This window comes from Carettochelys insculpta, chromosome 3 (assembly GCF_033958435.1).
Source record: "Carettochelys insculpta isolate YL-2023 chromosome 3, ASM3395843v1, whole genome shotgun sequence".
Lineage (NCBI taxonomy): Eukaryota > Metazoa > Chordata > Testudines > Carettochelyidae > Carettochelys > Carettochelys insculpta.
Genome location: NC_134139.1, coordinates 10,824,832 through 10,838,305, shown reverse-complemented (window position 1 = coordinate 10,838,305; position 13,474 = coordinate 10,824,832). Strand labels below are relative to the sequence as shown.

Sequence of the window (13,474 nt, the reverse complement as noted above, 5' to 3'; positions counted from 1 at the left end):
AGCTTCCACAGCATCCAGTGCTGCCTGCAGGCCGCCCTTGAACCCAGCTTGTTCTCATCCACCACTGCTGTGAAGTCCTGCTTGGCTTCAGGTGGTACCAGTTAGGAGAGCCTTGATAGGGCACTAACTGTGTTATTAGCATACCTGCTAACCAGAGCCTGCTGGTTAGCAATCCTTAGTTGTAACCCTTCCATCGAGTAAACCTTCCCTCCACAGAGGTCCAAGCACTTAGCATCTCCATTTTTTGAGGGAGGGACCCTGGAACCCTTGGCACTCTGTGTGGCTTGCAGCATCCACTATCAGGCAGTCAGATGAGGGGTTGCTAAAGAAATGTTCATTGCCCTGGGATGGGATAAAATACCGTTTCTCATTCCTATGCACCATAGGAAGGGCAGAAGTAGGGGGTCTGCCAGACCGCTTTAGCCATAGTGGCAATTGTTTTGATTATGGGCAGAGCCACCCTCATGGAAGCCGTGGAGGACAAAATGTCCATGACAGGATCCATCTCATCCTGGACTTCCTCCGCCTGTACCCCCAAGTTTTGGGCAGCTCTCCTGGGGAGTTGCTGAAAAGCCCTGCCATCTTCCCGTACTGATGAGGCCGACGAGTGTGCCACCGCTTCATCTGAGGAGAAAGAGGATGATAACCCTTGCACCTCTATTTGGAGGGTAAAGGTTGTAGGGGCCTGTTCATTCAACTGGCCCCCACTGGGATTATGAGGTAACTGGGAGGCACTACTGGTGGAGCAGGCATGTGCACTGGCTAGCCAGAGGAACCCCCAGTAGGTGGTATGAACAGCGCCAGTGCCGTGCCCTGTCCTTGAGCAGGTAGAGGTGCCTGGGCTGGTGCCTGTCCTATCAGTACTGAAGGAACAATCACTGACGGCGATGGCACCGTTGAGGTCCAGTCCCACCCTGAACGGAGTGATGACAGTGCTGATGTTGATGTCGAGGAGATGAAACTAGGCAGAATCACAATGTTCACAGCTTTCTGCTGTTGCTCCAGTGGTGGGGCACCCAGTGATGCAAACACTGTTGACTTCGGGATTAGTGGGGCTCCCAGAACCATTGTTGTTACTCCCACGCTTTGGCCCTGTGCCTCGAAAACCGCCCATGGGCTCCAGAAGGGCCACTGTTGTGCAGCCTACAAAGCTGGCGGCCAACCTGTATCATCCAAATGGCGACTATGGTGCCTGCAAAGCTTATGGTGTAATATTCTTGTGCTCCCATTGCATCTGGAGCCCCAGTAGAACGAGTCCAACTCTGACACAGATTCGGAAGCAGATGACTATGGCGGGACCAGTGGTGCCGGTGCCAATGCCGAAGTCAAGCATGCCAACGATGGTGCCGGTGCCGGTGCCAGAGCATAGGGCACTTGGAACTGGCTCCCAGTAGCTCCCCGATGAGTCAGCACCGGAACGCTCAGCACTGAGTACGGCATCAGTGCTGGCATCGACATGAGCATAGGGGTTGGCAATGGTGTCACATCCCTAGACCCCATCCACTCAGTCTCAATGCTATGGTGACGGTCCTCCATAGATGGAGAAGGACCTGGCACCATCATTTGAAAAAGGAATTGTGCCACCCAAAATGTCTCTGGTGTTGAGGGCAAGTCCAGTGCCCGCGGGCTCCCGCTTCACACCAGCTTCAACGTACATGCTTCCTGCCCTTCAACAATGTGTGCTGGAGTCTTGGACTTGTGGCTGCCATGCTTAGAGTTTGGCGACCTATGTCTATTGTGCCCCCTCTTCTTCTTCAGCACCAGAGATTGACTCCTATGGTGCCAGGAAGGCGACGGTGCTGTGCCTGCTCCTGGTGCCAAGAGTCCTTCGATGGCACCATGGTAGATGGTGCTAGTGCATTTTGCACCAAGGAGGCTCCACTCTCTGCTCTCACTGGAGACTGCTGTGGCTTAAGAGCTGCCTCCATTAGCAGGACTTTAAGGCCCTGGGCCCTATCTTTCAAAGTTCTGGGCTTAAAGGCCTTACAAACTGAGCAGCGGTTATGCAGGTGTCCTTCCCCCAAGCAAATCAGACAAGCTGAATGGAGGTTGCTTTTGGGCATATGTTTGCCACACTTGGAACAAGACTTAAAGCCTGGGGAACCAGGCATTCCCGAGCACCGAGGTGCCAAGCCCTGCCTCAGCTATTACTCAGGATGCTAAAGGCTAACTATCAAACACTACAACTCTTTACACTTATTTAAGAACTATTTACACTAGAACAGGCTACTAACTAACATATTGAGAAGAGAAGAGCAAAAGCTCCGACGACACAACCGGCAGCGCAGTGAGAAGGAACTACGCAGGCAGCAGGGAGGGTAGTGCATATATTGGTCTCAATATCGACACCACTCCAGGCGGCGCCTCATTGACCCTATGGCTACTGGCTAGGTCAAAAAAGCTTCTGGTGACTGGGGGTGTGCCAGCGCACACCCAACTTGGAATGCACACAAGCAATCACCTGAAGAAGAACTTGCATTTCTCTGGGTAAATGAAATGTAGTGACACACCATTTTGCATCTGTGAATGATTGCAGCATGAAAAGCAGTTTACTGACTTCTATCTGCTCTGAATGCTTCCAATTATCCAGGCTAGCTGTCAAGCTGCCAATGTGTATGTGATGCGCATGGGATTGACAACATGTAAACCAGGACGCAAATCATTCTGGACTTCTAACCTGGGTCTCAACTGCAAAAGAAGAAATGACAGCTCTGCAACCTGGGTGGTACCATTTATCAAGCCATCATTTCTCTGGAGCAGGAAGCCTGGTGCACGGAGGTCTGGAACTTCTAACATTCAGACACTGGTTAAAACCCCCAAATAATATCTTTTGTAAAACCTGGAAAATCTTAAGTTAAAAATGGGTACATGTTGGAAACCAAAAATCTTCCATCTAATACACAGTGGTAGCTCACATTAATAGCACCCTAAATTCCATAATGCAAGCCAGGCTGAGAATACTGATGGGATGGATACTTTTATAGATAGAAAGAAAACATCTAGTATTTTACTCTGGGAAGATAACAGCCATCTCAGAATCATTTCCTTACCATGGGATTGTAACTATGAACACTTACTAAGATAATGCAAAAAGGAAAGGACAAATCTGGAGATTTTTAAGTAAGATTTTGTTAATGTCAAGAAACTACTCTCCCAAGTTGGAAACCTTTGAGATACGGTATGTTTTTAAAAAGGAAAACTAGAGCCTTGCAACATATTTTAATTTCAAGTAACCTGCTTCTATCATAATAAACCACCCATATGTTCCTGCTCTTCTGTTGGCTGTGTTCTGTCGCTGTATTTCATATTTCTGTCATTCCTATTAAATTTACTAACAAATCAGGTAGCTGTTGTTATGTGCTCTAGTCAGTAAGTAGCATTCAATATGCTGTATATTTTGAGACCTCTTGCTTAGCAATCACATTTCTTTCATCTGTTACATGTAATCAAAATATATACCCACAGGCATTTATCTCAACATGAGAGATGAGAGCTATTTTTTCTAGTAAAAGAGCACCTCGGTGCTACAAATTCTGAAAGACCTTTAATTCAAATTGGACCTGAATAAGCATAAAGACAATGTGTTCTGCATGTTTGTTTTTGGCTCAAGACTAACATCAGAAGTTGCTGATGTCAGGTTTCAGCATCCCTTAGTATGAGCCAGCTCATGTTTCATTTTGTAAAGAAGCAGGACTCTGTACTGCTTATTTTACTCTTATTTTACTGATTAATTAAACTGAAAAGGAAATTTGGAAGAACAAAGAAATATATTTATTATATGTATATTTATAATATAAATATATTTTGGCAGACATAGGATCTGGACACGTTGCAGATACACCATTTAAAAGCTTAACAGCTTGGGGACACTAAGAAAGGTCAATCCAAATTATTTTGTGACATTGATTAGATAAACAGCATTAAACATGTGTATAAACACATTGGCTGTGTCTACACTAGAGAGTTTTGTCAACAGAAGAGGTTTTCTCTCGACATAAATCAGGGAGCATCGACACACATGAAGTTTTCTGCCAACAGTCTCAACAGAACTCTGCATTTGTCTCAACACCGTTATCCCTCGAAAATTTGAGGAATAACTCTTCTGTTGACAGAGTTCTTTTGACAGAAGTGCAGTGTAGACACTTCTGTTGACAAAGTGCTTCTGGTTCACTGGGCAGCCCTTTTTGCAGAGTTTCCAGTCAACCGTTCTGTCGACAGAGGGCAGCGTCATCTGGCTGTTCTCTGTTGACAGAGTGGATTGCTCTGTCGATTTGCTTTTGTGTGTGCATGCACTCTGTTGACAGAGTTTTTGTTGACAGACGTTAGTCTCAAAAGATGCTTCTACTGTAGACGTAGCCTTTCTGAATTACGGATTTGGTTTGGGTAAATTCAGTGCATGTCCACACTTTTAGGTAATTCAGACTAGGCTTCCTGAGTATGCCCATGTAGACAAACGAGGGACCTCCTTTATGCCAGAAGCAACAAACAGTTAGCAAAAGGCCTGATCCAAAGCCTAGTCAAGTTTTAACAAGGATTTCATGGGACTTTGGACCAAGTCATCCTAAATGAAGCAGAACTATAAGTGGATGAATACCAGTGCAGACTATGAAAGACAAAGAGCTGTGTAGACCAAAGCTATATGTAGAGTATTTTTAGAAATGTTAATGAATCTGCAGCTCCAAGGGCAGGTCTACAATATAACAGATGGTTGAATTAAGGTGTGGAATTCCACCTATGTTAATTACATAGCTGGAGTTGATGTACCTCAATTTGGACTTTCACATCATCTCCACTAAGGGAGGTTGACGGGAGTGTACACTCCCGTCAACTTCCTTTACTCCTAATGGGGGCAGGAGTGCCAGCATTGACACAGGTGCTCTGTAAGTTCGATTTAGTGCATCCCAGACAGACTTCTCAACTATCTGACTTCTCCATTTTATTTTGTCTCATGCTTTTAGGTTCTTTGTTTCTTTCTTTTCCATTTTCTTAGAAAAAGTTGGAGAGAAACATTTGCGGCCGTATCTACACTAGACAAAAACTTCGAAATGGCCACGCAAATGGCCATTTTGAAGTTTACTAATGAAGCACTGAAATACATATTCAGCGCCTCATTAGCATGTGGGCGGCTGCGGCACTTCGAAATTGACGCAGCTCGCCGCCGTGCGGCTCGTCCAGACGGGGCTCCTTTTAGAAAGGACCCCGCCTACTTCGAAGTCCCCTTATTCCTATGAGCAGATGGGAATAAGGGGACTTCGAAGTAGGCGGGGTCCTTTCTAAAAGGAGCCCCGTCTGGATGAGCCATGCGGCGGCAAGCCGCGTCAATTTCGAAGTGCCGCGGCTGCCCGCATGCTAACGAGGCACTGAATATGTATTTCAGTGCTTCATTAGTAAACTTTGAAATGGCCATTTGCATGACCATTTCGAAGTTTTTGGCTAGTGTAGATACAGCATATATATTTTATACAGATAAGGAGCTCAATAAGTAGGGTCCTCAGTATAAACACTGGGGAAATGAATGGTACCAACAGAGAGGAAGCTGAGACAAGGCTAGATAATGTATTGTGTACGTGACAGTTCAAGGAACTGCATCTAGAGGGGAAGGGTAGTAAAGGTTTTGAAGAGAGAGCAGGAAGACCAAGGAACACAAATGGTAGGAGAACAGGCATGTTGGCCCATGGTCTCTTAATATCTGAAATGATGTATTCCAGTTATTGTGATAGTGTGTGTTGGTGTGTGTGAGTGAGCCCCTCCCCCTGTAACTCACCAGGGGTAGGAGGGACCAAAAGAGAGAAGAGTTCACAAGCCAGAGGCTAGCGACCAGCGGGAGTGTGACCAGCTGGGAGCTGCAAACGGGGGGCTGCTAACGGGTGATTTTGCTTGGTAGTTCACCTTGTGGGGAGCCCCATGTTATTATTTGCTTTCTTTTTTTTATAGTTTTGTTTCTCTTCTGCCCCTAAAGGTGGCTCTAATATCTTCTGAGGGAATTCTCTGCAGAAAGGGAAAAATGGATAGTGACATATCTACTGGCAAGTCAGCTGTTGTGACCTGCACCGTATGTGGTATATTTGCCTTCCTCCCAAAGACAGAAAGGATTTGGTATGTATCAAATGCAAGCTGGTCGCCACCTTGGGAGAAAAGGTTAGAGGACATGAGGTGGAAATATCAACCCTCCAGTCCGTCAGAGAAGGTGAAGACCTCCTTGATAGAAGGTATCATTTAGTACTGCAGGCACAGCAGGCTGAGCAACCAATCAGGACAGCACAAACAGAGGAAGAAAACTGGAAGCATGTAACCTCCCAGAGAAGAATCAGGTATCTCCAACTCCTGTAGAGGTAAGCAACTGCTTTCAAGCTCTCTACAAGGATGTTATGGTACAGAATGCTGTGGCAGACACATCTCAGAGAAGGGATCAGAAGAAGACCGCACTGACTGGAAGACATGGGATGCATAGTCCAAGGGATGGGGTTTCTATGGCCATCACCCCGAGAGAACAAGAGGGGTAGCGGTGTGGGGACTCCCTCCTAGGAGGAAAGGAGTCATCTGTCTGCTATCCAGACCTGGAATCTCAGGAAGTTTATTGCTTACCAGGAGCTAGAATCCAGGATGTAAAAGAGACTTCCAAAAATCATCAAACCTGTGGATTATTCCCCCTTCCTAATTCTCCATGTAGGAACCAATGACCCAGCAAAGAATGACCTTGAGCAGATCACTGTGGATTATGTAACTCTGGGAAGGAAGATCAAGGAATATGGAGCACAAATGGTGTTCTCATCCATCCTCCCTTCTGAAGGAAGGGGTCCAGGAAGAGATTGTTGACTCATGGAAATAAATGCGCAGCCGTGCAGGTGGTGTCGGAGAAAGGGATTTGGTGTCTTTGACCACGAGATTCTGTTTTAAGAATAAGGATTGTGAGGAAGTGAAAGGATCCACCTAATGAAGAGAGGAAAGAGCCTCTTTGTGGGCAGGCTTGCTAACCTAGTGAGGAAGGCTTTAAAATAGGTTCGTCGGGGGATGGTGACACAAGCCCTGAGTTAAGTGGGGAAGGAAAGAAGTACAACAGAGAACCACTCATTTGAAAGGAGAAAGTAGGCCAATCAGCTTATTATCTAAGATGTTTGTATACAAATGCAAGAAGCCTGGGAAACAAACAGGAAGAATTAGAGACCCTTGCACAGTCAAATAAGTATGAGGTGAGTGGAATAACAGAGACTTGGTGGGATGACTCACATAACTGGAACACTGTCATGGAAGGGTATAAACTGTTCAGGAAGGACAGGCAGGGGAGAAAAGGAGGAGTTGCTGTTTAAAAGGTAAGGATATCTCATTCAGATCAGAGCGATGATAGTGAAAACTCATACGTCATATCAATCTCACTAGTGGATGAGACTTGAGTAACTACCTATAGGAAGAGAAGGAATTAGCTTTGAAAATAGACACCAGAAGAGAAGCATAAAGATGAGATGAATGCAAGAAATAAAGACTATAACTATCAGAAGAAGAATCATGAAAAACTGTAAGTGTCTGATGGGGCAGAGGTTAGGTGACTGAAGTAAGAAAAAGTGCTTTGAAGCCTGTTCACGGAATGAAAGGCTGAAGTTCCAAAGGTTTTCACAAGTAGTTTGAACAGCGAGCTTCAGACAAAATGGAGCTGGAGAAACACTGCTCTTGATTATTTAGGGACAGGAGAAAAATAAACAAACACCAAGGGGCTCATTCTCAAGTAAACTGGTTACAGCAAAGCTACTCCTGAATTCCATCTATATATCCCAAGGAAGAATCCAGCCCAGATATTGACCCAGTGTGTCTGGAGTATCCTGAAAATTCTGTTCCTTGATACAGACATGCAACTCCCATTTAAATAAACTGGGCCCATGAAAAAATAGATGGCTGTTTAGAGAACACTGAATATATACAAGCAGGGTGGGATTTTTCAAAGGAGTTCAACATTGGCCTAACTCTACTCTCACTGAAATAAGTGGGAGTTTTAGCATGACTACAATAGGAGCAGTGCTATCGCAGTGCTGAATGTTTTTGAAAATCCTGCCCTGAGGACATACTGCCCAACAGATCAGTAATAAATTAACTCAACTGGCTTTTTTTACGTATCAGATTATTAATAAGGATAAATTAAGGGACTGATTCATATTTTACTTACTAACATCAAAAGGATTAACACTGGATTTACCATAGCTCAGCCCCCACAGAACCTAATTTTCTCTACTTATTTCAAACGATCGGTCAATAAGCAGGAGATGGACACAACAATATTTCTGGAATTTCCTAATTTGGCCTTCAAATAGCAAACCCACCAGGGTGTTGACCCATAGATGGCTAGACTGTAAAACAGAAAAGACATACAATATTCCCCATGTTAGTTCACTTCCTTTTTCTTCCAAAAATGAGCAGATTTGCACAGTACAGTTTTGTTGTACCTTTACAGCTTCCTTCAGATTCCTTTTCCACGTCCTCATGTTTTTTTTCAAGTCCTTCCTCCCACGCAGAATAAAACTGTGGTGGGTTTCTTGGCAACCTAACTGTACAATGTACCACAAAAGAACCATTCTGCATTTTAAAACCCTCTGGACAGGTGTTTCCAAAGAGCACTTCATGCACTATTTTTTTTCTCCTGCAAAGTGAGAAAGGGAAGAACTTGTGGTTGAAGTGAAGGTTGAATCAACCAACCAGCCAGAGGGCGTTAGCAACCCTAGCTGCATGGGAAAGAGATATGCCACACCTACACATGAACAGTTGCTACTCACATCCCTCCCTATATGCGTTGATGCTCTGCTCACGTGGTGTGTGTCTGGTGCCATGGCTGCCCACCCTCAGAGGAGGATTGAATGAGTGGCCAAAGGGCACTGGAAAATAATGAAAAATATCCCTTTCCCTAGACAAAGAGTAGGAGTCTATGAGGACTAGCATACTTGGACAGAACAGTGATCTGCTGGATGGAAAGTAGAGGAAAGACGGTTGTGTCCATGGCAGTCTTGGAGCTGAAACTACACCCATACAATAGTGTGTCTGTTTGCGTGGAGGTGGGGATGAAGAATAGCTTATTAATTCCAATATGGGAGAAAGTACCTTGGAGAAAAAATATTATGACTATCATAAACTGATTGTCAGCTTTTAGGAGGTATTTAAAGCCAGACAACTAAAACATATGTCAAAAAATCTGTTGTATTTTGTTGAATACACACGTTAATTTTATGCAACTTGTCTGTAATGTAAAACTGCCCCAAAAAGTATTTACATACGGTAATGACTAAGAGTGGAGAAACACCATGTTAAAATTGTGCAGCCCTACACTTTCCAAGCTACAGGCAAGGTTAGGTGTCTAAACTATGTGTTGATGCTGGCACAACAGTTTATAAATAGGAAGCTGCAGATAAATATTTTTACACATTATATATTATTATTTTGACCTATGACAATATTAAAAAGTCAACATTTTCCATATATGGTGGTATCAGGGATATCCCCAAATTTACACAGAACAGGAAATAACAAATTGATAAATATTCCCTGTTATTTAAAAGTCACAATGCATCCTTGGAAGCTGAGACTTTTTTAAACAGACGCTTGTTTACTCAGCACTGTTCCTGGCTGTGCAAAGAGAATAACTAAAAATGTTCTAAGGATAAAGATACCACTGGTTTATGATTTCCCATGAATACTCTGAGAAAAAGAATGGTTACACTTTGCTGCTGTGATACAGTACAATGCTCTAACAGCAAGCTGATTTCACCCATGAGTGCATCTTAAAAATCACCTCCTTTTCTGTATTTTATCTATTTTTGAATAAATAATCAGAAATATAAATAGTGATGGTAGCACTGAATGTACAGTACCTTTGCTATTTCCTCCTGAAATGCCACTAAGTTCAAGTATGATATATTAACCAAGTCTGGACCATAGACAACAGTTATCATTCGATTCTCCAGCCGACCTCCTATGTTTCCAGCATCCAACTGTTCACGCAATTTTGGATCCTGAAAGTAAACATATGATGAGGCAGTAAACACCTGAGTTGCAAAATAACTTGCATTTGGAGAGACACAAACATTTTAGCATCAACTACATTTCTGTCCTGTTTTATTCCTCACTTCAAATACCCCAAGTTATCACCTCTGGGAATAGTGAAATAATTTATTTTGATTTTCTAGTGACCCTGATCCTTGAATGAGAACAGCAAAAGTACAGATTGTCAGTGCCTCTTAAAGTTTCCCCCACCTGGCTTCTTAATGTTAATTGTGTGTTTATGAGTCCTTTGCTGAATCACAGCCATATGGTCTGATCCAAAGTACACTGAAGTCAGCGATTTAATGGATTTTTGATCAGGCCCAAAGTGGGAAGAAAAAGATTTCAACTAATTTCTTCCCCAATGAAAAATTCAAGCACATTCATTGGAAATTACACCACGATGTATAAAATAAGAAAGTACTTTTACTTCACCCTCCTTTCTCCTCCCAATCCCAAGACACCTTTTAAGAAAATAATAGCACATATTATTTCATTTAAAAGCTATAATTCAGATATATTTAATTTGCAGAATTTCCAGTCTTGTGAACATGTAGCAGTATTAATCTCTAGCAGAAGTGTATAAAAGAAGGCATGCACACCATTTCTGCAGAGCAAAGAGCTATTTAATTAACTTTGCACCTAAATATAGTACCTTAGTTTTGACACTGGTAACGCAATCTCTAGCAAGAACCAGTTTCAGTATATTTTGTTTATCTCTTGGACTTTGATAAGTTAGATTAATGTCTCTTAAACTTTTTGAAACCAAGGAACACCAAACAATAATATTTTTTATTTGGAACACTTAAAATTTTCTTCAACCCCCACCCCGCAAGCAAACGCAGCAACACATACAACAAAACCAAAATGAAGTAATTTAACCAGGTATCACAGCAATGAACTAGTAACATTGTGTCTGATTTTAATAACAGAAAATATATACCATCAGTGTATGAGACCAAAAAGTGCCAGATGATTCCGGCACACCTGCGAGTTGCTCACGGAACACCAGTGTTCCACGGAACATAGTTTAAGAAACACTGATTTAAACTATAGCAGGACCAACAGACATGCTAGGTGCTTTCCATACTCAGAACAATGCATGGCCCCCCGTTTTGAAAAGTTCACAGTCTTCAGACAATGGCAGCTGGATGGACAACATTTTTTTATGTCAACTTGGTGACAGTCACCCCTTTCTAGAAGAATAGAACAATCGACAGTGCGAACTTTCTTCAAAGGTAAAATTTGTCAGAATATTATAAATACAAAAATGTGCCTTCTGAATTAGATTCATATTGGATTAAGCTGCTGTACTATTTCTAAAACCAACACACACATTCCTTCAGAAAACCTAAGACATTATGAAATCCCTCTAGTGAATTGAATCACTTGTGATCTGTGAAAGACAGATATAATAGCAGTTCCCATTTAGCTCTCCAGTAAACTTCTCCCCCTGTTAAGTAAATGTAATTATTATTCATGCTACATTTCTTCCAAACTTAAATACCCTCTGAATGACAAACTAAGTATAGATTGTCCAATATAAATGGGATTTGTTATAGCAGGATGATTAATTTCAGAGTGTGAAAATGAAATGACCATTTATCTTGGAAAATGCAGAGATCTCAGCACAGGATGAATACCAACATGCAAGCAGACATTAATCTAACACGGACATCTTCTGACAGATATTACATACATTTGCATGCCTGGCTGATATGTACCTATTGAGTGTTTAGCCCGGCTTGAAGGAATATTTTGAATGCCGCATATTAATGAAAGGAAACAGAAAAGCTGTCTTTCACTGGATGGTGAGCTTCTTTAAATATTGGGTACAAGGGTAAATTGCGTAGGGAAGGAGACAGAATAATGAACCCATTCAAATATGTTGTAGATGAGGAATATTCTTATTTGTGCTCTGAACCAAAGCAAACCTCACGGATAAACAAGCTAATGACAGGTTTTCATACCTAAGACACATACCGCAAAGGGATACAAAAAAAGGAGGGGTGGCTGAGGGAGCGTGACGGCACAAAAAAAAGACACAGCGATGATGTAAGCTTGCTGCTGAGAGAGGAGAAAAACAGACCAAGAAGAAATGTAGACATTTCAGTCAACCAGAACACTGTCCCTAGCAGGTTCACTCAGTCTTCACCCAAGAGTGAAAATAACACAGGCAGTAGTCCAGCAAAAGTGGGGGCTGTGCAGTAGATTGCCCTGAAGGCAATATGTACAATTACTGGATCTGTCAGCAGGGGGCATGTTTATGCGTTTGGCGCAAGCCTCTCAGAGCCCAAGAACAAGCTCTTGAGACCGGAGAGTCTGAACTGGAGGAGCAAAGGGAGATAGAGTGGTGTGAAGAAGAGACTTTACAGGACACAATAGACTTCCAGTTTCACAACCTCTGTGCTGCTGAGGAGGATAAAAGTCTCAGGGAAGAAAACCACCAAGCTGAAAGAGAGGGAAAGGGTTTGTAGTTGAGACCCTCCTTACAAACGATGTCATACTGAGGATACCCCTACAAGGAAAAGGACTTCAGTTATTAGGAAGAGGTGAGGAATAGTAATGGGGGATTCAACTATTAAAAATACAGATACCTGGGTCTGAGATGACTGCAAGAACCACACAGGATGTGAACGTCTGAGGCAACTAGATGTCTAGATAGACTTATGTGTGGTGTTGGGGAGAAACTGGACATTGTGGTACATGCAGGTAGCAGTGAATATAAGGAAAGGTAGGAAAGAGGTGCTGGGGGCCAAATTTAGACCGCCAGGTAAGAGATTGAAGTCCAGGACCTTGACGATTATATTCTCTGAAATGCTTCCAGTTTCACATCCAGAGCCAGTTAGACAGGTGGAACTGCAGGTTCTCAACATAAGGTTGAGATGATGGTATTCAGGGGAAAGATTTTTGCTCTATTAGGAAGGGGGAATCACTTGGGAAAGGAGGAGCCTGTGAAGAAAGGATGGGCTCCTCCTAAGTCAAAAGGGAACCAGATTGCTCTGATGTAAAATAAAAAAAGGTTGTAGAGGAGTTTTTACATTAATGGTTGGAGGAAAGCCAACGGGTACAGAAGAGTACACAGTTCACACAGAGGTATCTCTTAATGGGACATTTATTCAAGGGCCTACTTTATATACTAGCAAAGTGAGTAGACGGGAGCTAATAAAGTATGGGTGGGAACTGAAGAGAGAATAAAACAAAAAAAAAGTCCCATTCAATTACATTACATGAAGGGAAACAATCAAATATTGACATATTTTTTCATGCTTGAAGTCTAAGCACTAAGATAGGTGAACTTGAGTGCCTGGTATTAAATGAGGATATTGATATAATAGTCATGACAGAAACTGGGTGGAACAATGATGATCAATTGAACATGGTAATATCAGGATACCAAATATCTAGGAATGACAGTGAAGGTCATGCTGGCAGATTGGCACCACACAGCTGTTTC

At 42.8% G+C, this 13,474-nt stretch overlaps 1 protein-coding gene across 5 annotated transcripts in view; it reads right to left on the bottom strand.

Annotated features, from left to right (window-relative positions):
• PLCB1 (phospholipase C beta 1) overlaps nucleotides 1-13,474 on the bottom strand; it is a 746,723-nt gene that overhangs the window by 263,570 nt on the left and 469,679 nt on the right. For all 5 annotated transcript variants that reach the window (XR_012644898.1, XM_074989347.1, XM_074989348.1 and 2 more), the window contains exon 4: nucleotides 9,849-9,989. Coding sequence is in view for 4 of the 5 variants with exons in the window: in XM_074989347.1 (XP_074845448.1) it covers nucleotides 9,849-9,989 (141 nt within the window). In the remaining variant the exon portion in view is untranslated. The remainder of the gene's footprint in view (nucleotides 1-9,848; nucleotides 9,990-13,474) is intronic.